The sequence below is a fragment of the Carcharhinus amblyrhynchos genome, chromosome 26 (genome assembly GCF_965287045.1).
Source record: "Carcharhinus amblyrhynchos chromosome 26, sCarAmb.v2.hapA, whole genome shotgun sequence".
Taxonomy (NCBI): Eukaryota; Metazoa; Chordata; class Chondrichthyes; order Carcharhiniformes; family Carcharhinidae; genus Carcharhinus; species Carcharhinus amblyrhynchos.
This window is the reverse complement of record NC_137349.1, coordinates 8,713,616-8,739,695: the sequence shown is the minus strand read 5'-3', so window position 1 is coordinate 8,739,695 and position 26,080 is coordinate 8,713,616. Positions and strand designations below refer to the sequence as shown.

The 26,080-nt window shown below is 44.6% G+C and overlaps 1 protein-coding gene across 2 annotated transcripts in view; it reads right to left on the bottom strand.

The window, feature by feature from the left end:
• LOC145358620 (insulin receptor-like) overlaps window positions 1-26,080 on the bottom strand; it is a 253,370-nt gene that overhangs the window by 43,934 nt on the left and 183,356 nt on the right. For both annotated transcript variants that reach the window (XM_080212829.1, XM_080212830.1), the window contains exons 4-9: window positions 24,272-24,414; window positions 17,174-17,318; window positions 16,168-16,382; window positions 8,698-8,824; window positions 5,340-5,584; window positions 526-693 (exon numbers count right to left, since the gene is read on the bottom strand). In XM_080212829.1, coding sequence (XP_080068955.1) covers window positions 526-693; window positions 5,340-5,584; window positions 8,698-8,824; window positions 16,168-16,382; window positions 17,174-17,318; window positions 24,272-24,414 — 1,043 coding nt within the window. The remainder of the gene's footprint in view (window positions 1-525; window positions 694-5,339; window positions 5,585-8,697; window positions 8,825-16,167; window positions 16,383-17,173; window positions 17,319-24,271; window positions 24,415-26,080) is intronic.

The window sequence follows — 26,080 nt, the reverse complement described above, 5'->3', positions numbered from 1 at the left end:
AGCACTGCAGCCTCACAGCTCCAGAGACTTGGGTTCGATTCCCGGCTTGTGTTCCTGTGTGGAGTTTGCACATCCTCCCCATGTCTGCTCTGGTATCCTCTCACGCTCCAAAGATGTGCTGGTTAGGTTGATTGGCCATGCTAAATTGACCCTCAGCATCAGAGGAACTAGCAGGGTAAATAGGTGGGATTATGGGCCTGGGTGGGATTGTTATCAGTGCAGATTTGATGGGCCAAATGGCCTCCTTCTGCACTGTAGGGATCCTATGATTTCGATGATATCATGGCTGAATAAGTAAAATTCAGCTTTTATTAGGTGGGATTATATTCTTTTTCCTGCAAAACTACAAAAAGAATGTTTGCAAAATGGAGGCAGAGAAATGGGCAAGTGGACAATAACATCTTACATTTTTGGGCTGCATGATTGACAGCAGCCAAGCTCAGAAAGAGATTTACTGGGTCCCACTCTGAGTCTAGGACCCACACCCGATACTCACTGACAATTTACGCCCAAGTTGCCACTTACCTTTCTGGCAATAATCAAATGCATACAGCTCACTGTCCTCTGGCTGTTGCTGCCAGAACACCAGGTAGTGGGTGATATTCCCGTTGCGATCCGTCGGGGGCTTCCACTTCAGGATGATCTGGGAAGAAGAGTTGGACACGGATATCGGATCCAGTGGGACTGATGGAGCTGGAGAGAGAACAAGAGGGTTAAGGAATATGTGCAAAATGGGAGGGGAAACAGGAAAGACTCACTGATCCATTCGATCTCTCGCACAGAACTGCATAATTCTTCTGTTACCCAACAATGACACAACAGCACTAAGCAAGCCTTCTCAACCTCAAAATTCAAAGGTGCAACACCAGCAAAATTCAAAGTGCAGAGGCCTCAGAAAGTAAATATGCAATTAAACAGTCTTGAGAATGCAAAGTTAATGTTTATTTATTAGTGTCACAAGTTGGCTTACATTCACGCTGCAATGAAGTTAAAGTGAAAATCCCTAGTTGCCACATTCCGGCACCTGTTAGGGTACATTGAGGGAGAATTTAGCGCCAGCAATGCACCTAACCAGCAGGTCTTTTGGACTTTGGGAGGAAACCCACGCAGACATGGGGAGAACATGCAAACTCAACACAGACAGTGACCCAAGCTGGGAATTGAACCCGGGTCCCTGGCACTGTGAGGCAGCAGTGCTAACCACTGTGCCATCGTATCGCCCAGTAGGAGAAAAGTCAGGATAGAACAGATTTATCTAGCCTCACGCACTGAACGGCAGGGGTCTGGGATGGGGAGAGTGGTACAAATATAGTCCACATGTTGTCATTTGTGTTCTCCTGCTCCAAATAATTGTGTTACCCAAACATCACAAATTTGGACAAACCAAACAGATGCTGTGGCTGGACGGGGAGAGTTTCACATTGGACCCACACTAAAACACCTGGCTCGAGATGAGTGATGGAAGCCGCTGGGAATGTTGCCAGGCGGGCAGGTGGGTGGGGAGATGGCAGCCATTAGAAGTTAGGTGAGGTTAGGGCCAGTCAAGGATAGTAGTGGGAACTTGCGCATGGAGTCAGAAGAGATAGGTGAGGCGTTGAATGAATACTTTTCTTCAGTGTTCACTAAGGAGAGCAGCCATGTTTTTGAGGATGAGTGCGTGATACAGGCTGGTAGGATGGAGGAAGTAGATGTTCTGAGGGAAGATGTATTAGCAATTTTGAAAAACCTGAGGGTCGATAAGTCTCCTGGGCCAGATGGGATACATCCTAGGATACTTTGGGAGGCAAGGGGTGAGATTGCAGAGCCTTTAGCTTTGATCTTTGGGTCCTCACTGTCCACAGGGATTGTGCCAGAGGACTGGGGAGTGGTAAATGTTGTTCCTCTCTTCAAGAAAAGAAATAGGAATGACCCTGGTAATTATAAGCCAGTTAGTCTTACTTCGGTGGTCAGTAAATTAATGGAAAGGGTCCTGAGAGATAGGATTTATGACCATTTGGAAAGATGTAGTTTAATCCGGGATAGTCAACACGGTTTCATGAGGGGTAAGTCCTGCCTCACAAATTTGACTGAATTCTTTGAGGAGGTAACTAAGTGTGTAGACGAAGGTAGAGCAGTTGATGGCGTATACATGGATTTTAGTAAGGCATTTGATAAGGTTCCCCATGGTAGTCTCATGAAGGAGGAGGTGTGGGATAGAAGGAAATTTGGCCGATTGGATAAGTAACTGCCTGTCTCATAGAAGACAGAGGGTGGTGGTGGAAGGAAAGTTTTCAGACTGGAGGCCAGTTACCAGTCGTGTACCACAGGGATCAGTGTTGGGTCCTCTGCTGTTTGTGAGTTTTATCAATGACTTGGAAGAGGGGGCTGAAGGGTGGCTTAGTAAATTTGCTGATGACACCAAGATTGGTGGAGTAGTGGATGAGGTGGAGGGCTCTTGTCGGCTACAAAGAGACATTGATAAGATGCAGAGCTGGGACAAGAAGTGGCAGATGGAGTTTAACCCTGATAAGTGCGAGGTGATTCATTTTGGTAGGACAAACTTGAATGCGGATTATATGCTCAATGGCAGGGTTCTGAGGAATGTGGAGGAACAGAGAGATCTTGGGGTTCATATCCATAGATCTCTGAAGGTTGCCACTCAAGTGAATAGAGCTGTGAAGAAGGCTTATAGTGTGTTAGCATTTATTAACAGGGGATTTCAGTTTAAGAGTCGTGGGGTTATGCTGCAACTATACAGGACATTGATGAGATCACATTTGAAATATTGTGTTCAGTTCTGGTCACCTGACTATAAGAAGGATGTGGAAGCATTGGAGAGAGTGCAGAAGAGATTTACCAGGATGCTGCCTGGTTTGGAGGGTAGGTCTTATGAGGAAAGGTTGAGGGAGCTGGGGCTTTTCTCTTTAGAGCGGTGGAGGATGAGAGACGACTTAATAGAGGTTTATAAGATGATGAGGGGGATTGATAGAGTGAATGTGCAGAGACTGTTTCCTCGGGTGGATGTAGCTGTTACTAGGGGGCATAACTATAAGGTTCACGGTGGGAGATATAGGAGGGATGTCCGAGGTAGCTTCTTCACTCAGAGTGGTTGGGGTGTGGAATAGACTGCCTGCTGTGATAGTGGAGTCGGACACTTCAGGAACTTTCAAGTGGTTATTGGATAGGCAGATGGAGCACACCAGAATTATAGGGAGTGGGAAAGCTCAATTTTGGGATTTGACATAGTTTGGCACAACATTGAGGGCCGAAGGGCCTGTACTGTGCTGTAATGTTCTATGTTCTAAGTAACCTATCTGACGACCCCCACATCACCACGAACTTGATCATAAATACATCCGCCCTTATTACAAGCATGTTTGTTATCACATGATGGGTTATAAATATTTTCCTTCTTTTATTCAAACCTGCACTGTGTTATACAGGGCTTCCATTTGCTATTCAGCAGTCCCTAATGATAAACGGAGGTAGGGCAGCTAGGGCATTAGAGCATGCCTCGACACAGTATCTGAAGCTCACATGTAAAGACACAGTGCTGGGAAGTTGCTGGTACCTATCACAGAATCCTACCACGCAGACGGAGGCCTTTCAGCCCATCAACCTGCACCGACCACACTGCCACCCAGGCACTACCCCCATAACCCCATGCATTTACCCTGGCTAATCCCCTGACACTAAGGGGCAATTCAGCATGGCCAATTCATCTAACCCGTACATCTTTGGACTGTGGAAGGAAACCGGAGCACCCGGCGGAAACCCACACAGACACGGGGAGAACGTGCAAACTCCACACAGACAGTGACCCAAGGCTGGAATTGAACCCTGGCACTGTAAGGCAGCAGAGCTAACCACTGTGCTATCGTGCTACCCTATGGAATTTGTAAGACAACAAGAAAGGGAGGCAAAACAAAATAATATTGTAAAGGTTCTGATGCAGTTGAGCTGAAAGTTACTAACTACGAGGGGACTTGGTGTAACAGTGGTAATGTCACTGGGCTAGTAATCCAAAGGTCAAGACTAATTCTCCAAGTTCAAATTTTGACAGCTGGTGGAATTTCAATTCAATTAATAAAACCTGGAGTTGAAAGCTACTTTCAGTAATGAACTAATCTCCAGTCTCAGTAAAACCCATCTGGTTCACCAATGTCCTTTAGGGAAAGAAACCTGCTGACATGCAACTCCAGACCCACAGCAAAAAATTAACTCTTAACTCTGAAACAGCCCAGCAAGCCACTCAGTTCAAGGGCAATTGGGGATGGACAACAAATGCTGGTCTTGCCAGTGACACCCACAACCTCATCAAAGAATTTAAAACGTGCAAGACATAGATATCCTATAAACAATGCAATGGCACAGCACAATGGCAAAGTGGTTAGCACTGCTACCTCACAGCACCAGGGACCTGGGTTCAATTCCCAGCTTGGGGTCACTGCCTGTGCAGAGTCTGCAGGTTCTGAATATTTAGGCATGTAAATATATTGTGGCAGTATTTTAGAGTCTTACTTTCTAGCTATTTTGGTTCACATAACTTCAATCATACACAATTTATAGTTAAATAGCAAAATATGAGAAATTTGGAAAGGAAATTTGGTTGGATATGAAGAGAATGTTTCCAATTTGAGGGCACAGGAGGCCTTTCGGCCCATCATGCCTCAGCTGTTGCTTTGAAAATGCAGTTGTGTTTCATTCCGTGCCCAACTTTTGTCTCTCCAAGCTCGTTTCTCTGTGCCCTCCCCTTGGTTGCAGTTTAAATGAACCTTGGCAAAAATAAGCAGGAAAATGTTGCTACTCAAGTTGAATAATCAGAATACTGAGAGGCCTGGGTAGAGTGGAAGTAGAGAGGATGTTTCCACTAGAGGGAGAGACTAGAACTCAAGGGCACAATCACAGCTCCTTTAAAACTATGATGAGGAGAAATTTCTTCAGCCAGAGGGTGGAGTCTCTGTGGAACTCACTGCCCCAGAGAGCTGTGGAGGCCAGGTCATTGAGCGTCTTTAAGACAGAGTTAGATAACTTCTTGATGAATAAAGGGGCCAAGGATTACAGGGAGAAGGCAGGAGAATGTGGATGAGAATCATATCTGCCGTGATTGAATGGCAGAGCAGACTCACTGGGCCAAACAGCCTAATTCTGCTCCTGTATCTTATGGACATGGCACATTCCCTGCAAAGGAGCTAGATAATATCAAACTGTGACGTTACAGTGCAAGAGGCTGAAAATATCACAAGTTTGCATGTGGACACTAGAATTTGTGACAGTGAAAGCTGATGGCACTTTTTTGTTTGCAAGTGAACATCAGTGAAAATTGCATAAACTAATTACATAGCGTTTTAAAAACTTACTGCCTGCGATGGTGCGAATGTATACAATCTCACTTTTGGCTCCATGATTGTGCTGCTCATCACTTATCGTGAGCAATGTCTTGACAAAGATTGCATACTGCGTCCAAGGTTTAAGGCCGCGAAGCAGAGTCCCTGGGTTCTGGAGTTTCCCTTCGGACCGTCCGGGGGGTTCCACGTCCACCACCTTCCAGCTGTTTGATCCGCAGGCATCCTGCCCATCAAACTCAGTCACGTTCTGATAGGGGCTATTCCAGGGAATGGAAAAAAAATAAAGACATGCCCATCACCCAAATGAAGACAGGTTATTCTCTTCATCACCCACTCTCAACAGAATAACCTGAATGCCCCCCTACATTTAAAAGAAATTCTCAGTTTGTGGATGGTATTGGTAAATGCAGCATTTATTTCCAACACTTGTTGCCCTTCCATTTTCTTTAACCACTGCAGTCCACAGTGCCATCAGTGATGGAGTTCCAAGGTTTTGACCCAGTGATAGTGAAGGAATGACAATATAACTTCAAGCCAGGATGGCATGAATGCTGGAAGGGAACTTGCAGGCAGTGGTGTTCCCATGTACCTGCTGCCCTGGCCTTTCTGCATGGTGGAAGTTGCATTAAGTTGCTGTTGAAGAAGCCTCACTAAGTTGCTGCAGTGTATCTTGCAGATAAGACACATCTTAGATGTACAATCTTACAGTGCAGAAGGAGACCATTTGGCCCATCAAGTCTACACTGAATCTGTGATACAGCATCTTACCCAGTCCCTAACCAAGGAACCCCACCTATTTACTCCACTAATTCCCCTATCCTATACATCTTGGACATTAAGGGGCAATTTAGCACCTAACCCGAACATCACTGGGCTGTGTTGAGGAAACTAGAAACCTGGAAGAAACCCACGCAGACATAGAATCATAGAATTGCTACAGTGCAGAAGGCAGCCATTCATCCCATCAAATCTGCATCAACGACAATCCCATCCAGGCCCTATCCCCATAACCTCACGTATTCATCCTGCCATTCCTCATGACACTAAGGGGCAATTTAGCATTACCAATTCACCTAACACACACATCTTTGGACCATGGGAGGAGGCCAGAGCACCCGGAGGAAACTCATGCAGACACAAAAAGAACATGCAGACTCCACACAGACACTGACCCAAGCCAGGAATCGAACCAGGATCCTTGGCGCTGTGAGGCAGCACTGCTAACCACTGTGCTGCCACAGTGCACCAATATGGATGTTTATTGGGCGGTGATGGGCTCCTTTTTAGTATGGAACTCATTTTTAGCGTGGAAGCAAGTTGCAGATACATGGATTTGGGCCTGTGTCTGTGGGAGTTTGTGCATTCTCCCTGTGGTTGCGTGGGTTTCCTCCGGGCGCTCTGGTTTCCTCCCACACCCCAAAGATGTGCTCTTAGGCTGATTGGTTTTACCAAATTGACACTATTCTCCCCTGAATCTGGCTAAGTTAGGGGTTCCATTTGTAGACATGCAGGGTAGAATAGGTGTAGGGTGATGCGGCGGCACGGGCTCGTTGGGCCGAAGGGCCCGTTTCCCGTGCTGGGTTGTTCTTTGTTCTTTGTTGATCCTCCACTCCAAAAGGCTGTGTTAGAAGAGGAGATGGTGAAATTTAAGAGTACGACAGGGCAGTGGATCAAACAGGCTGCTAGCACAGGGTGGTGCTGTGCTTTTCAAGTGATGTAGAGCTGCACTTATCCAAGCAAGTGTGAGGTGACACATCTGAGGAGATCAAACATGGCAGACGATTAAACAATAAATGGGAGGATACTGAGAGGTGTAGAGGAAGCCAGAGAGTTTGAGGTGAATGTCCACACATCCCTGAAGGCAGCAGGCCAGAGTGATAAGGTGGTTAAGGCGGCAAATGGAATCCTTTTGTTTATTAGCCAAAGCACAGAATGTAAGAGCAGGAAAGTTATGTTGAAACTACATAAAACATTAGTTAGGCTACAATTACAGTTTACAGTTCTGGTTAGGTCATTACAGAAAGGGTGTAATTGCATTAGAGAGGGTGCAGAGGAGATTTACGAGAACTAGAAAACTGCAGCAAGAAGGAAAGATCAGATAGGCCGGAATCATTTTCCTTGGAACAGAGGAGGCTGAGGGGAGTTTTGATTGAGATATATTGTTAGGGACTTGGATAGAGTGGATGGGAAGGGCCTATTATTTCAGCCAATGGTCAGTGACTGGTGACCAAGAGAACGATTAGGGGGAAGATGAGGTAGAATGTTTTCACTCAGAGGGTTTTGGGGGGGGGTCTGGAACCCACTGCGCCAAAAGGTTAGTGGACGCAGAAGCCCTCAACTCATTTAAAAGATGTCTGGATAGGCAACTCAAGTGCTGTAACCTGCAGGGCCAAGGGACCAAACGCTGGACAGTGGGATTAGGTGAGGCACGATGGGCCGAGTGGCCTCTTTATGCACTGTGAGCTTTCTATGATTCTAACTAGAGAATATTCCATCACGTGATTGTTGTGCCTGCAGACAGAAGGCTTTGGGAGTCAGAAGGTGAGGCATCTGCCATAGAATACCCAGCCTCTGATCTGCTTTGTAGCCACACAATTTACGTACCTAGTCTAGTTCAATATCTGGCTAGCTGCCACTGACTAACATCCCAATATACTGCGAATGCCCATTTTGAGGGAGGTGTGATCTTGTGAAATCTTTTTCAAACATATCTCCTGCTTCTGTTTGAGGCCTTTGCTTTCTGTTGTGTTAATGTGTAGGAGTAACTAGGAGGTGATGTTCCCATACCACCCACTGCTCTCATCAATCCTTCAGCTCAATATCAAAATACTAACCTGCAGTAGCAACGGCAAGTAATAAATTGTAATTTTTTTTTGTTTACAGCAGTGCGTGCACCATCAGAACGTAGGCATGGAGCTGGGGTTATTTGCAATATGTTTCCCACAACGCAATTTCCCCCCCCTCTCTCCGAGTGCACTGGATCTGCTGGGTATAGAATCATAGAAACCCTACAGAGCAGAAGGGGGCCATTCGGCCCACCAGGTCTGACTGGCAACAATCCCACCCAGACCCTTTCGCCGTAATCCCACATATTTACCCTGTTAATCCCTCTAATCTACGCATCCCAGGATACCGAGGGGCAATTTAGCATGGCCAATGCACCTAACTTGCACATCTTCGGACTGGGAGGAAACTGGAACACCCAGAGGAAACCCATGCAGAACCGGGAGAACGTGCAAACTCCACACAGTGACCCAAGCTTGGAATTGAAACTGGGTCCCTGGCACTGTGAGGCAGCAGTGTTAACTACCATGCCACCGTGCTGCCCAACATATATTCAACATACAGACAAACCCAAAACAATACTTACGCTTCCTTAAAGAACACCATGAATCCCAAGAGGTCTCTGAAGTCCGGCGGCCAGTATGGCTCCCATTTCAACATAATTTTATCAATCCCAGTTTTATTAGAAACGAACCTTAGGAGCTGGCTTTCACCTGAGTAGGGACGGGAAGAGAAAACAATCATGAATTTCCTTTCTCTTTTGCAGTGCTTGTCAATCTGCTCTGAAATCAATGCAGCTACCAACTTTCCGTCCAATCCCAAAGGAGAAAGTGTCAAGCCTGCCCTGGCCAAATAGCCTCAGGATACCAAATGAACACATGGATGTGGAACTGCAAGATTCTGGAGGAACTGTAACTCAGCCAGAGAGCTTTCAGCAGAAAATTGATATTAATGAAATCATTTTGCATTGCTTTCCTTTGTTTTAAAAATAAAAAAAGTGGAATAAAAACACAGACTGCTTGAAATGTTTAATGAATAATGAGCGATCAAGATGTTAACTCAAAGGTTAGATCTATTTATAAGCTAATGTCATCTGGATCTAATCCCATGACCACTGATTCCCAAGGGAGGGGCGTATTAGGTCAAAGGGGCAACTCTGCAAAGTTCCAGTAGTCCTGAGGTCAAGATTTAGTGGTAAAGGGTTATAGACAACTACTTGCTGTAAACGAGTCTGTCGTGATGCTCACAAAGCGACTTGTACCAATCTGCATTGGTTACGCCTGCGGCAGTGGGGGTAATTACGGAAAGAACTGGAGCTGTGTCACAGACATGATTTTAAAAAAAATTGTCAGACCCCAATGCCAAAATCTTGACTAGTTTTGAGAATACCGGCATCTTACAATCAATTAGACACCAGCCAGTGCTAGTCAAGGCTGTAATCTGAACCCAGGCGTCTGTCTTGGCTCAGTTGGGAGCACTCTCTCTCTCCCTTCAGAGTCAAAAAATTCAAGCCCCACTCCAGATAGTGGAACGGGACTTGAACCCAGGCCAACACTTTAATGCAGTATTGGAAGAAGTGCCACGCTGTTGGAGGCGTCCCTTATTTTTGGATGAGGCTCATTACATGAGACTTTCTCAGGTGAATGTAATATGGAAGAATACAAGGAAAATTCGCCCAGTGTCCTGGCCAATATTTATGAGGAGAGGCTGAATAAACTAGGCTTGTACTCGTTAGAGTTTAGAAGAATGAGGGGAGATCTCATTGAGACGTATAAGATGATGAATGGGATGGATGGGATAGAGGTGGAGAGACTCTTCCCGCTCAGAAAGGATAATAGGACTAGGGGGCACAGCCTCAAGATAAAGGGGGGGCGGTTTAGAACGGAGTTGAGGAGGAGCTTCTTGACTCAAAGGGTGGTGAATCTCTGGAATTCTCTGCCCGTTGAAGTGGTGGAGGCTACCTCGCTAAATATTTTTAAGACGCGGGTTGATGGGTTTTTGATAAGAGAGGGGATTAAGGGTTATGGGGAGAGGGCGGGAATGTGGAACTGAGCCACGACAGATCAGCCATGATCTTATTGAATGGCGGGGCAGGCTCGAAGGGCTAGATGGCCTACTCCTGCTCCTATTTCTTATGTTCTTATGTTCTTATCCTACAACCAATGTCACAAACAGATCACCCTGGTCATGCACTCCATTGCTGTTCACAGGACATATGCTATATCCAAACTGACTACCACATTTCCCTCCACTACAACAGTGATTCAATTCAATTATGCAATTACTGATACAAATAACCCATTTACGATGGTTATTATACATTACATAAGCCAGTTCATAACAGACTGGACTGGAACACTTAGTTTTCAATGTGACTTGGGAATAGAGGGACTTTAATATGTCTATACCAAATCATTTAATGTTTGAACATAATATTACAGACAACCTTCTGACATAAACCTAGATCCTTATGCCCAAGCATCCTACCCCTCATTTGCATTAGCCTGCTTCAGGGATCACCTGGTCCACAGCAGGTTCCACTTGTCCAACCCAGTGACAGCAAGGAAGGAACTGCAATATAGTTCCAAGTCAGGGTGGTGTGTGACTTGGAGGGGAATTTGCAGGGAATGGTGCTCGCATGTGTCTGCTACCCTTATCCTTCAAAGTGCTGAAAGTCACAGGTTTGGAAGATGCTGTTGAAAAAGACTTGGAGAGTTGTTGCAGTGTATCTTGTAGATAGTACACACAGCTACTACTGTGCATTGGTGATGGAGGAAGTGAATGTTTAAGACGATGGATGGGGGTGCCAATTAAGCAGGCTTGTTTGTCCTGGCTGGTGTTGAACTTTTGAGTACAGTAAGTAGTCTCACAACACCAGGTTAAAGTCCAAAAGGTTCATTTGGCAGCATGAGCTTTCGGTGTGTTGTCCCTTCATTAGGGTGCCCCTTCATCACTCACCTGAGAAGGGGCAACACTCCAAAAGCTTGTGTTACCAAATAAACCTGTTGAACTTTAATTTGGCATTGTGACACTACTCACTGTGCCTAACCCAGTCCAATGTCGGCAACTCCACATCAGAACTTTAGAGTGTTGTTGGAGTTAAAATCATCCAGGCAAATGGAGAGTATTCCATCACACTCCCAATTTCTCCCTTGTAGATGGTGGTCAGGAAGAGTCAGGAAGTGAATAATTCCCTACAGAATTTACAGCCTCTGATCCGTTCTCATTGTCACAACATAAGCAACAGTTCACTCTCCATGTAACCCAATTTTGTATTTTGTCCTCATTTGAAGGCACAGTGATTCCAACAGTGATGTCAATATAGCCTTCTTCCCACTGCCAGCATGTTTCAAATTTTTTTAAACAGAAGCTTAATTTTAGTCAGTGTAGCATCACTGATTGAGGATAACCATGTGTTCGTGACGACAGGCAGGAAGGAGTTTTGGGAGGTCCTGTGATTGTGAGAGACGTGTTCTTTCTTAGTGATCCTGCAAGATGATTTATAACACTTACACCCTTCCACTGGTTCAAATAAAAACAGGTCCCCAACACAATCCAGGTGTTTTCACTCCAGAATTGCACCGTCAACACTTTAAGGTGGATCAGGCACAGCTGCCTTGAATTCACACTGACTTACAGGCTGGGATTTTATGACCTAGCGAAACTCATAAAATCCTATCTGAGGCCTTTGGAGAATTCCATCCTGTGGAGCCTTGCCCACACCGCAATTGGAGAGGGCGTGGTGGTAAAATTATGGCGACAGTACATAGAATATAGACCGTATATAGAAATCCTGCAATGCAGAAGGAGGCCATTCAGCCCATTGAGTTTGCACTGACTACAATCTAACCCAGGCCCTATTCCCGTAAACCCATGCATTTACCCTCCTGATCACCCTGGCACTACATTTAATTTAGCACGGCCAACCAACCGAACCCATACATCTTTGGACTGTAGGAGGAAACTGGAGCACCTGGAAGAAACGCATGCAGACACGGAGAGAACATGCAAACTCCACACAGACAGTGACCCGAGGCTGGAATTGAACCTGGGACCCTGACACTATGAGGTAGCTGCGCTAATCACTGTGCCACCAGTATTGTCTTGATCAAACAGTCTTCACATTCTGGCTGCAGATTTTTCCCCATCATCCTCAGCCCTTTCCCAAACAAGGTTGGCAAGGTGATCCAAATCTACATACACTGTCTCAATATTGCAACTCCATGTTAAATCATAATTTCAACTCAGGCTTATTGTTCAAAGTTACATTCTGCCTATGAATGTTATCTCTACCCTTTAGATCACCCGCAAGGGTGATTCTCGGTGTTTCTTCCTCTTGTGTTGAAGTCAGGGATGTCAGGAAAATCAACCACGTTCATCATCTGGGAAATGAGCAGAAAGCTTATTCTGTAGAAAACACTTCTCCATTGATATTTAATGGTGCACAGTTCTAATGTTGGACTTCAGCCAACCTCTGAAGTTCCTCCACCTGCAATGTGCAGAATTATGCTTGGTTGGAGTTGTGGGACAATGACAACAGCAGTGGCTCAGCTAATAGCACTCACGCCTCTGAGTCGGAGAGTTTGGGGTTCAAGTCCCACTCATACAAAGACTAAAGCTAATACTCCAGGGCAATAGCAAAGAAGTGCTGCATTGTCAGAGGTGCCATCTTTCAGATGAGAGGCTAAACCGAGTGCCTGTCTCCTAGCTCAGGTGGATCTAAAAGGTTCCAAGGGACCAACTCAAAGAGGAGGAATGGGAGTTATCCCCTGTGTCTGGTCAATGTTTATCTCTCAACTAACATCACAAAAACAGATAACCTGCTCATTATCACATTGCTGTTAGCAAATTGGTGTCCTTTTTCCTACATTTCAAATGATTTAAATTAAAACTTACAATCTATATCAATGATCTATAAACAGGACAGAGTGTAACATAGCGAAATTTGCTGATGACATGGAAACAGGTGGGAAAGCAGGATGTGATGAGGAGATACAAAGTTTACAAATGATATTGACAGTCTGCGGAAAAGGGCCAGAATCTGGCAGACGGGGTTTAATGTGGATAAATGCAAGGTTATCCATTTTGGCAAGAAAAATAAAAAATTACTATTTAAATGGGAAACAAATTCAAAAGGCTTTTGTGCAGAGGGATCTGGGTGGCTTTGTGCGTGAGTCTCAGAAAGTGGGTATGCAGGTACAGAATATTAATAAGGAAGGCAAGTGGAATCTAGGCATTTACTGTAAATGGTTTAGAGTATAAAAATAGAGAAGTGTGGTTACAATTGTATAAGGCATTAATGAGACCACGCTTGGAGTATTGTGTTCCGTTTTGGTCAACTTCTTTGAGGAAGGATGTGGTGGCACTGGAGGTGGTTCAGAAGAAGTTCACTAGATTGATTCCACGTTTGAAGAGGTGGTTGTATGGGGAGCGGTTGAGTATCTCACTGAAGTACAGTATAATGAGTGGGGATTTGATTGAGGTACATAAAATACTGAACAGGATTGATAAAGTAAATGTTAATCAAATGTTTCTCCTTCTAGAACGGTCTAGGTCAAGAGATCACAATTGTAGAGTAAGAGAGGGGAAGTTCAAGTCGGAGATAAAGAGAAGCTACTTCTCACAGAGGGTTGTGAATCTACAGAACTCGCTGCCCCAGAGTGCAGTGAATGCGGGATAAAGGGCGATGGGAAAAAGGCAGGGAAGTGGAGTGAGGATGAGATGGAGATCAGCCATGATCATATAGAATGGCGGAGCAAGCCCAAAGGGCTAAATTGCCCACTCTCACTCCTAATTCCTGTGTTCCTTTGTCCCTAAATGCTTTGAGATGTTCGATGGTGTTGAAAAGCAATACGTAAATGCCACCTTTTCCTTTTTTATCATTCTTTCTAACCGCTAACTTCAAACATCCAAGTGATCATTCGTTACGTGTGAGAGCCAAAAGGGTTTGTGGGGCCATAGAATGGGGCATCATTAGCCATCCCCATCATTATCCTCATTGAATGTCCCCATACAGGCATCTCACAGCAGGAGTTAGAAAGCGCTTTTTCCCTCTCCAAGTCTCAGAGGAATGAAGCTGTGGGAAAGAGAAAGTTGAGTAGAGAACTGATAGGGGTTATCAAAGCCACAAGGGGTCTGTATAAAGAGGAAATGCCTCCATGGGTGGAAGGATTGATGACCAAATGGCACCGATTTCAATAAAAGAAGCAATGGTGACAGGAGGAGAGACTTTTTCACGCACAATGCAGTACTGCCCGAGAGCATGGTGGAGGCAAGTTCAAATCAAGACACTGGAGCCAGGACTAGACAACCAAGAAGGAATGTGCAGGGTTCCAGGGAGTAGTAGGTGGAGGGGGTGATACCAGGTAAACTGCTCACTCAGAGAGCCGGCACAAACACGACAGGCTGAATGGCCTCTTCCTGCACTGTAATGTCACTCTGGGCACATTTCGCTGGATGCTAAGCCATCCTTCACTGTAAGACTCAACTCAATTAGCAAATCATTGAGTTATCCAGGTATGGCAGCAAGGGAGAAATTCAAGGTATTTTCCAGCCGTTTGCATCAAATCCACCTTCCAGTTGCTCAAAATAGAACAGGTTTGACCTGGAATAATTAAACATAGTTTATATCCAAGGGGAGACAGAGAATGGCCATCCTGGCTGCAAACCCAGACGTCTACAGGATCCTGACAGGCGCCCTGATGAGTTTTATTTTTCTAAAAAGTAAACTTCAAGAATTACTACCATCAGGCACTTGAAGTTAAATCACACGGCCAAAACCTTAAATTGAAAGAACATTTTAGAAAAAAAATAACCTCGGTGCCAAGTCACATACAGAAAGTGGCAGGCGATTACAAGGTAAGGAGCCAGTGGAGAATGGAAGACAGGCAACAAACGCCAAGCAAAATACTTAAAGGGTGCTCAGTCCACACAAGGAGCACCTCAGCGAACTCAGGACAGAAAGGGATTTGAATTGGGGACTTTCCCAGTCAGTGAACCTCATCTCTGGGCGGCCAAGGAATTCTTCAGAGGGAAGGTAAGAGGGGACGCTGTCTCATGACCTGCTGATTAAGAGCTTTTCCTCCCTATCTTAGTTTCCATTAGTGGGAGGGACAAGGATCCAAGGGCATAGGCTCAGAATAAAGGGAGACCCTTTAGAAAGGGGACAAGGAGGAATTTCTTCAGCCAGAGGGTGGTGACTCTGTGGAATTCATTGGCATACAAGGCTGTGGGAGCCAGGTCATTTAGTATATTTAAGACAGAAATGGACAGGTTCTTGATTGGTTACGGGATCAGCAGCACAGTGGTACAGTGGTTAGCGCCAGGGACTCAGGTTCGATTCCTAGCTTAGGTCACTGTCTGTTTGGAGTCTGCACATTCTCCTCGTGTCTGCATGGCTTTCCTCCAGGTGCTCCGGTTTCCTGCCACAGTCTGAAAGACGTGCTGTTTAAGTGTACTGACCATGTTAAATTCTCCCTCAATGTACCCAAACAGATAGCAGAGTGCAGTGACGAGGGATTTTCACAGTAACTTTATTGCAGTGTTAATATAAGCCTATTTGTTAATCTAATAAATACACTTTAAAACTAACTGAGGTCATTTGGGTGAGGGTTATTGAAATCAACTAACATTCAGCATGAGTTCAGGTGAGGGCAACGTAATTACTAAGAGGTGGCCATCCATCTTAATTTTTCCACAGAAAACAGTCTTGCAGACCCCAATACAGATTAACTAATACGAAAGGATTAGTAGCAGTGTAAATATTACTAACAATGTGATACTTGTACTCTTGTCAACCAGAGAGGATATGGAGTTGCCAGCGTCGGACTGGGGTAGGCACAGTAAGTAGTCTCACAACACCAGGTTAAAGTCCAACCTGAGTCTCACCTGATGAAGGGGCTATATTCTGAAAGCTCTTGCTACCATATAAACTGTTGGAATTTAAACTGATGTTGTGAGACTATTTACTGTGCCAACCACAGAGGAACACAGAAACGCAGCTATCCCGAGCATGCCATTCATAACTCAGCCACATATTATGGTTTCGAAATCTTACAGGATGCCTGGTCTCCATTCGTTTTCTGAGCAATGTCCATCTTCTCCTGTCGCCCCTTGGTCCCTGTAGCCTCCTCCATCTTGTATATTTCAGACAGGCACAGCTTGGGGTTGAAGTGAAAGAACATCTTCCCCTGGGAGATGGTCAGGTTATGTTTCTTCCAGTCCCACAGTTGCTGCAGGTTCTGATTGTCCAGGACGTAGAATGAGTAATTTCTGGATGTCAGATTCAAAAGGAAAACACACATTGAAAACAAATTTCAATTCTCAATGAACCCAAAATACAGGTAAATCCAACATCTGAATGGATTTAAAGTTTGAAAAAAAATTTAGAATCGGAAGAGACAAATCAAAGCTTCCTCAGCAACTTAGTGACCATTTTGCATACCGCATGCAGTAGCGAGCCACCTGATGAAGGAGCGGTGCTCCGAAAGCTTGTGCAACCAAATAAAGCTTTAACTTGGTGTTATGAGACTACTTACTGTGTTAATGTAAGCCTACTTGTGACACTAATAAATAAATTAAACTTTATACATCAGGTGACTGCCATAAAGACTTGAAGGAAAATAGTTGCCATTGCAAGAACATGTACCTGGTGCACTTACAACAACATCTAACATGCAAGCATGTATATGGAACTGGAACTGTCGAGACTGGGAGGGGTTGCCGTGAGAGCATGGGGGTGGGGGTTGGGGGGGGGGGGGGGGGGTGGTTTAGAGCTAAACAGAAGCAGGGGTGTCTGGTCAATTATCCATCTTAATTTCAACATTCACGTCACATTGTGTACGGGCAAGCAGACAGGGTAAAGAGCCAAATTAACACTGAGGGCTTATCAGCTACCAAACTGTGAAAGGCATAACAGGGATCCAGGCTTGGAGACCAATAAACCAAAAGGAAAAATTTGCAGTGGCAAGAGAATAATGAAGGAAGAGACGAACAATTGCACAAAGGTTATATTTGCACTTTTTTTAATGTGTAGCCAAAAGGCCAGTGTTCCCACAACTCACCCAGGTTCCAGAGTTTCACCTTGAATCAATCTCAGGCTGCGAAAGAAAGATAGCGATACCAAAGCGTAGGAGCTGCGGATCTTTAGGTAGCCGGTGATCACTTCGATCAGACCCAGATTTGCTTCCAACTCCGCTGCAATGTTAGCTGAAAAAGCAAGTAAGGAAATTACAATTTGCTCAACTTCCACAGTGCCAGGGCCGCACAGACAAAAGGGACCACAGATGGCAGTGTTTATACAGCAGCACTAAATCTGCGGGACTTCAAAGAAATACAGCAGAGTAGGATCCTCTAAAACTTCACTTCTCCCATGCTGTAAATTGTTACTCCTGGCAGCAGTCAACATAGAGGAGGCAGAGAAAGAGAGACACAGAGAGAGAAAAGAAAGTGTGGAATGAAATGCACAGTGAAGGAAGGACAGTGACACACAGAAAGAATCATGCAAAGGAGTTCCTGGTGTGGGTGCAGATAGGGGAGGTAGAAATGGGAGCACAAACAGGGAGAGGATGGGGAGATAGAGAGATTTGGTTTTGCTTACTTAACGCTGCTTGTATTCTTCGTTACAGCAGCTGATAAAACTTTTTGTGGTTTGCAAGCCAAAACAAATGTGAGGGAACCATTGTGTTATATACTTTGGCTTAGCTAGCCCAAGTTAATGCGAGATACTACCAAGGTACAACATGCACACATGTGGAGCACACAATTGAACAGAAGATGTATGTGTAAGTGAGTGTGCATATGCATGAGAGTGCATGTGAGGGTATATGTGCATCAGTATGTCTGAGGGTGTGAGTGTGTGTGTGCCATGCATTTGTGCATATCAGTATGTGTGCAGGTACAAGTAGGAGAGAGAGACAGAGAGAGACACACACAGAGAGAAAGAGAGAGAGACACAGAGAGAGAGAGAGAGAGAGAGAGCGAGAGACAGAGAGAGAGAGAAAGAGTAACAGAGAGAGAGAGATTTCACTCCAAATGCTTGCTTCATACAGCAGTTCCTGATCTTAGCAGTTGTAGGAGATGGAAACAGATGTTATGCATTGGGAATAGATAGCAGATATGCTTCTCTCCCACACCTCTTCAGCAGGGTGACTTACAGCGGAAAGAGCAGGTTAACTAAGGAAAAAACTGTGGAATGTGGGCTCAGAGTAGCACAGTGGCACAATGTCGGCACAGTGGCACAAAGGTTAGCGCTGCTGCCTCACAGTGCCAGGGTCCCGGGTTCGATTCTTGGCTTGGGTCACCGCCTATGTGAAGTTTGAACATTTCTCCCATGTCTGCGTGGTTTTCCACTGGGTGTTCCGGTTTCCTCCCACAGTCCAAAGATGTGCAGGTTAGATGCATTGGCCATGCTAAATTGCCACTTAGTATCAGGGGGATTAGCAGGGTAAATATGTGGGGTTTTGGGGGATAGGGCCTGAATGGTATTATTGTTGTTGCGGACTGAATGGGTCAGATGTCCTCCTTCTGCACTGTAGGGATTCAATGATCTCTATAATTTTCAATTCAAGATTCTTCTTTAAAAAATTAGTTAAATTTGATTTTCACTAGCTGCTCTGTTGGGATTTGAACTTGTGTCCCCAGCTGGTGTGTCTCTGGATTACTAGTCCAGTGAGATCACACTATGCCAGCATCTCCCCCATAGTTTCTGACCCAAGTCGGAAGTTTGTTGGTTCAAATCTCACTCCAGGATTTGTGCACAAAAGTTAAGGTTGACATTTCCAGTACAGCACTAAGGGAGTGCTGCACTGTCAGAGCTGCAACCTTTCGGGTGAAGTGTTGAACTGAGGTTTCATGCTGCCCTCTCATGTATAAACCCCACTGCACTACTGCAAGGGAAAACAGGGTAGCTATCCCCAGTGTCCTGCCCAATATTCATCCCTCATTCAACATTACAAAAAGGATTATCATCACTGTTTGTGGGAGCCTGCTGTGCACAAACTGACCACCTTGTTTCCTATGCTGCAACAGTAACTCGGCTTCAAAGGTACTTCACTAACTCCGAAGCATTTTGGGATTCCCAATGGTTGGGGTGAGTACTACAAATGGTTTTTTAGGTGGTTAAAGGGGTAGCAGCCTCTTTAAGCAATATAAAATGTTGTGTCTGTGTGGAGTTTGCATGTTATCCTTGTGTCTGCATGGGTTTCCTCTGGATGCTCCAGTTTCCTCCCACAATCCAAAGATGCACAGGTTAGATGGATTGGCCGTGCTAAATTGCCCCCTAGTATCAGGGGGATTAGCAGGGTAAATACATGGTGTTATGGGCATAGGGCCTGGGTGGCATTGTTGTCGGCGTAGGCTCGATGGGCCGAATGGTCTCTGTCTGCACTGTAGGGCTTCAATGATATTATGAAATATTAAATGTGGTGGAGAGGTAAATGCAGAATATAACTCCAAAACAAACCAAGAGGGGGGAATGGATAAAGTGAATGTTCATAGAATTGTAAATGTTATGAAGCTTTTTTCTATTGCAGAATTGTGAATGCCTGTGCAGAGGAGACAACAGTTTTGCTCCATAGATCTGTATCAGCTGCAATTCCACCATCAAACACCAGGGGACAGGTAGTGCTTTCAGACTGCAAAAACTTCAGCTGTTAAAAAGAGAAGCAAAAGTGTTTTGCAATCCAGGACTTTGTCACATAAACGTCCCTTTGTACAAGAAACAACCGACCGTCCTTTAAAGTTCACCCCTCTCGTACCCAAACTCGTTCATTACAGCATCCATCTGTATGTGGAATGTCGTTCTACAGTTGTTTTATTGCTAACCTGTTTGGCAGATTATCCCAAACATTTATTACTCTGTGTAAACTAATAACTATTTAAAAAATTTGGATCCTCTTCTCCCCTCCTGGTTTAATTTGAAAACGTACTGTGCCTCCCTTTCTATCCCATTTAATATTTCATATCCTTTAATGAGGACCCTCTCTAGCCACCATCTGTCTAGAATGCAAAGTTCATCACCCTCTCTCCCTTGTCGTTCACTCCCTATTCTTTGTGAGGTAACAGGAACTGAACATTGAAATCCAAGCAAAGTCTAACCATAGACGGCAACTAATCTCTACACTTGCAGGAAATATGGCAAAACTGTGAAATACAAGGCCATCAGAGCTTTGCAATTGTTCCATCACATTGTCTATTCACAGATGTTTATAGTATGTTAATAGTATTGTTAAAATACACAGGTGAAGGGCATTCTAAGTAAAGTTTATTAGTTACAAGTAAGGCTCATATTAGCACTGGAATGAAGTTACTGTGAAATTTCCCCAGTCACCACAGTCTAATGTCTGTTCGGGTCAATGCACCTAACCAGCATGTCTTTCTAGCTGAGGGAGGAAACCAGAGCACCCGGAGGAAACTCACGCAGACATGGGGAGAACATGCAAACTCCACACAGACAGTGACCCAAGCCAGGAATCGGACCTGGGGTTCCTGGCGCTGTGAAGCAACAGTGCTAACCACTGTACTACTGTGCCGCCCATTTATTCTTTAAGTAAGTACTCAGAGCACCTATAAAGAGAGAACATTGAGACACTGGGTTAGTACGTGGAACCAGATTTGTGCAATGCTGCATTCTCTAAACAAACCCTTTCTCGAGAGAAGTATTAATGTCTAGCTTCATACTTCAACTGGCTTGGGATTGAAATAAAAACTGAAAGCATATTGTACGCTCTCTTTCCTGGATCCTTCGAGTCCTGCTCTGATAATTTGTTCATTACACATTTAGAAGATTCCATTAAATTTGCATGGTGCCACAGTGATTAGCCCTGCTGCCTCACAGCTCCAGGGACCCGGGTTCAATTCCCAGCTAGGGTCACTCTCTGTGCAGAGTTTGCATGTTCTCCCCGTGTCTGTGTGGTTTCTTCCGGATGCTCTGGTTTCCGCCCACAGTCCGAAAGGCGTGTTGGTCAGGTGCGTTGGCCGTGCTAAATTCTCCTTCAGTGTAGCTGAACAGGTGCTGGAGTGTGGCGACTAACAGATTTTCACAGTGACTTCGTTGCAGTGTTAATGTAAGCCTATTTGTGACACTAATAAAATAAACTTATCTTAAACTTATTTAGCTTGATGAAAAACCTTTTAGGTAATTTTCCATTTGCCTACCCAAATGCATAGTCAAACCTTTGCTGTATCCCCTCTCAACGACTGTCCCTGTCTGAACTGTGACACATCTGACCAATGTAAAAGTGGTATCGTCATGACACCGTCACCAAAAGCAAATAGCATCTAAGGACTATTTATGGTTCTGAAACGATAATTAAATAGCCGGATCTTGGTGAGTTGTCAATTTGTTTTGCAAAGGAAAACATTTTTTGAATACCGAGAAAGGTCTGGCAAACAATTACTGTTGATCAGTTGTAAGTAGCGACTTCAGCATCTATTTCACACAAACACTACTGCCCTTGTTTCACCTTCCCTCTCCTTGAGAATGTTAAGCCTTATTTTAATGACATTACAAATCTCGCACAATTTTAATATATCCTTTAAGAAATCTAAATTATCCTCTAACAATTTTAAATAGCCTTTAATAGTTTTAATTATCTGTTAAATGTCCTAAGGTATCTTCTACCTAAAGCCATGCTGTACATTTCATCCGAAAATTCTTTTTTCTTATTCCAGCTGACCTAGTTTCTCAGTGAGTTGTCACAGTAGTTAGCACTGCTGCCTCACTACGATAGGGATCCAGGGTCAATTCAGGATTTGGGTGACCGTCTTTGTGGAGATGGCACATTCTCCTCGTGTCTGCGTGTGCTCCAGCTTCCTCCCAAGTCCGAGGGATGTGCAGTTTAGGTGGATTGGCATGCTAAATTGTCCCTTACTGTCTTAAGATGTGTAGGTTAGGGGGAGTGGTGGTGTAAATACATGGGGTTATGGAGATAGGGTCAGATGCTCTATCAGTGGAGACTCGAAGGGCTGAATGGTTTCCTTCTACACTGTAGAGATTCTATGATTCTCTGCCCTCTTGCCTATGTATCCACTCTTCCCCCCTCATATAGGCAGAGTCATTACAGCAGGGAGGAGGCCATTCAGCCCATTAAATGCATGCCAGCTCTTAGCAGAACAATCTAGTCACTCCATCCCTGCGAACTGATAAGTTTAGGACCTTCAAGTGATCCAAGTTTCAGAGTGTGTCTCTTATGAAAGCGCACCACATGGTTGACAAGGCTCAAACAGGTTGGCGGAAAACGTTCCTGTATTAATCTGACTAAGACAGAGTAACAATGCGCAGGTTTCCAGTGATTTCACCCACTGCCATCAGTTGGCCATCAAGGATATTGTGCATAGCCCATACATTGTTCCTATCCAGTGCCATCCCACCTAGGTCCTGAACGGGTTTGATGGCCTGTGCATTGCGGGCTCTCACTGTGACAGCTCTGTTCTACATCCTCTTAGTCAGTGAGCCACATCTGCCCATCAGTCTCGCACATCCACCCTGTGTCTCACACTGAGGGACTGGAGCTCTGTTGAACTTTCACCCTCCAAGCCTAGTTTCAGTCACTGACCCACTAGAAGGACACAACTCAGAGGTGAGACTTCATTTAGCATCCCAGTCTTGACTCTATCACACTTGCACAAACTCTAATTATAAAAACTTATCTGACCAAACTTCAATATTCATATTCTAAAACAACTAGAGTTTTGAAGACTGTTACTGACAGATTTCTGTTAGGTAAGTACATCAAACAATATAGAGCTCAGGCAGATAAACAGAGTCATACCAATCAGGGGAAGGTTTCCACCTGCTTAGTCCAATTGAATATGAGAAGGCAATGGTCCAGTGGTATTATCTTTAGACTATTAATCCAGAAACTCAGCTAATGTTCTGTGGACCCGGATTCAAATCCCGCCATGGCACATGGTGGAATTTGAATTCAATAAAATATATCTGGCATCAAGAAGCTACTGATGACCATGAAACCATTGTTGATTGTCAGAAAAACCCATCTGGTTCACTGATGTCCTTTAGAGAAGGAAATCTGTTGTCTTTACCTGATCTGGCCTACATATGACTCCAGATCCATGGCAAAGTGGACTCTCAACTAGGGATGGGCAATAAATGCTGGCGAGCCAGAAATGCCCAAATGCCGCATATGAAATAAAAAAATCAAACCTGGAGGCTTTGTCATAGGGAATACTGTCAGAGATTTACGTCACCCAGAGGTTCTCAACCTATACTTACTGAGTCAGAGTAGGGGAATGGGAGTGACTAGGAGCTAGCAATGGACTCAATGGCTTCTTTCTGTTCCGTGGCAACTCGGTGACTGAATGACCAGGTCTGAGGGGCTGAATGGCCTCCTCCCGGGTTAACACGGTGGCACAGTGGTGAGCACCACAGTCTCACAGCACCAGGGACTTGGATTCAATTCCCAGTTTGGGTCACTGTCTGTGTGGAGTTTGCACATTCTCCCTGTGTCTGCATGGGTTTCCTTCAGGTGCTCCGGTTCTCTCCCACAGTCCGAAATGCATGCCGGATAGGTGCACTGGCCGTGCTAAATTCTCCCTCAGTGTACCTGGACAAGCAGCAGAGTGTGGCGACTAAGTGAGTTTCACAGTAACTTCATTGCAGTGTTAATGTTATCCTAACTTGTGACACTAATAAATAAACTCCTGTTCCCATCATGAACATAGGCCATGATTTGATGGCATCACAGTAAAAACTGCTGGCAGGAGCCGAAGCAAGCATGAGGTTTTTGCACTCAATTCAATATTATTGTGTGAATCACCCTTCAAATGTTACAAGAAGCCTGTCAGGCGTAGATGCTAATCCAACCATCAATGGAAAATCTTCACAGAATAGACATCATCATCGGAATGTTAGCAAATTAAATGGTAAAGGTAATTAACTGCTTTTAATTAAAAGCATAAATTGTGATTCGATTTCTGTTAGAAAGTGTTTGCTTCTTCCACTTTCCGTCCCCATTAAAGTAAATTATATGTCATCCCTGTTCCTTATATTCAGCACACAATCTCTTAGCTGTAATCTTAGAAATTTGCAGTTGGAAGGTTTTCTTCAGGAACTAGTTCGTAGGCTCACTCACGTTGGGAAGACCCGTGGACGAGAAACGTAAACAACATTCTGAGACACCGACACGGCTTGGGGTACTTACTTCCTCCACGGATGTTGATGACCAGGCTGCCTTTGATGACAGTGCAACCTCGCAGTTCCTGAGCAGCCGTCACGGATTCGATGGTCTTCACGTTCACCAAGCAAATCTTTGGGCAAAGACCAGTGCAAGGCACACACAGGAGGCTGGCAAAGAAAAGAGCAACAAAGAAATACTGATTACCATGAGCAGCACAAGTCTGAGGTCATCATTCGGGATCTACGCTGTTTAGGCTGCACCTTAGAGCACTGCATTCAGATGTGGTCACGAGAGAAATGTCTGCTCCCACTGGAGTTGCGTAGCCGAATCCCAAGTGTTAACTTAGCTCCACGGTTGCTTCCCATCTTCCATATCAGAAGATTGTTGGTTCGAGCCCTCATCCTAAGACATAATCGAAACATAGAAACTAGAAGCAGATGTTGGCCATTCGGCCCTTCGAGCCTGCTCTGTCATTCGTTATGAACATGACTGATCATCAAAATCAATATCCTGGTTTCCGCCCCCCTCTCCTCCCCAATATCAGAAGATGTGCAGGTTAAGTTGATCGGCCATGATAAATTGTCCCTTAGTGTCATGAACATTAGTACGGTAAATATTTGGGGTTACAGGGATAGGGCCCGAGTGGGATTGTGATTGGTGCAGATTTAATGAGCTAAATGGCCCCCTTCTGCACTATAGGGATCTTATGATCCCTTTGACCTCAACAGTTCCTCTAGAAATCATATGTTTTGGCTTCAACTACATGCTACAGTAACAAATTCACCACGCTCTGTGTGAAGAAATTTCTCCTCACCTCAATCCTAAAAGACTACTCCTCATCCTCAAACTATATTTCTGGACTCTCACACCATCAGGAACATTCTTTCTGAATCCATCCCATCTAATCTTGTTGGAATTTTAAAAGTTTCTATGAGATCCCCTGTCACTTTTCTAAACTCCAATGAATACTATCCTAACCAACTTCACTTATTTATTAGTGTCACAAGTAGGCTCACATTAACACAGCAATTAAGTTACTGTGAAAATCCCCTAGTCGCCACACTCTGGCGTCTGTTCAAGTACTTAGGGAGAATTTAGCATGGCCAATGCACCTAACATCTTTCAGACTGTGGGAAAAAACTGGAGTACCCTAAAGAAACCCACGGAGACATGGAGAAAACGTGCATACTCCACACAGACCGTGATTCAAGCCAGGAATCAAACCTGAGTTCCTGGAGCTATGAGGCAACAGTGCTAACCACTGTGCCACCGTGTTAGGGAAGCTCTGTGCTGTTCCTGAAGGTTGGTATTGGGACCACTTCTCTTTTTGACAAATATTAGTAATCTGTACTTGGGACATAATTATTAAATGTGCAGGTGACTTAAAACTTGCAAGTGCAGTAAACATTAAGAAGAATGGGAACAGACTTCTGTGGGGCATAGGCAGGCTGATGAATTATGCAGACACATGGCAGATGAAATTCAATGCAGGGAAGTGTGAAGTGAGTCATTTTGGTAGGAAGTATGAGGAGAAGCAATGTGAATTAAATGGTACAAATTTCAGGGGGTGCAGGAACTGAGAGATCCGGAAGCAGATGTACTCAAATGCTTGAAGGTAGCAAGACAAGTTGAGAAGTTTATTTAAAAAGTTTTACAGGACCTTGGTTTTATTAGTGGAGAAAGACAGCCGATGGAGACCACTCAGCCCATCAATTCTGAAACGACTTTCTGACAGCATCTTACCCAGGCTCACAACCCAACCTACCCCTGTAACCCTACACAACTAATCCCCCTAACTTACACAACTTGGGACACTAGAGGGCAATTTACATA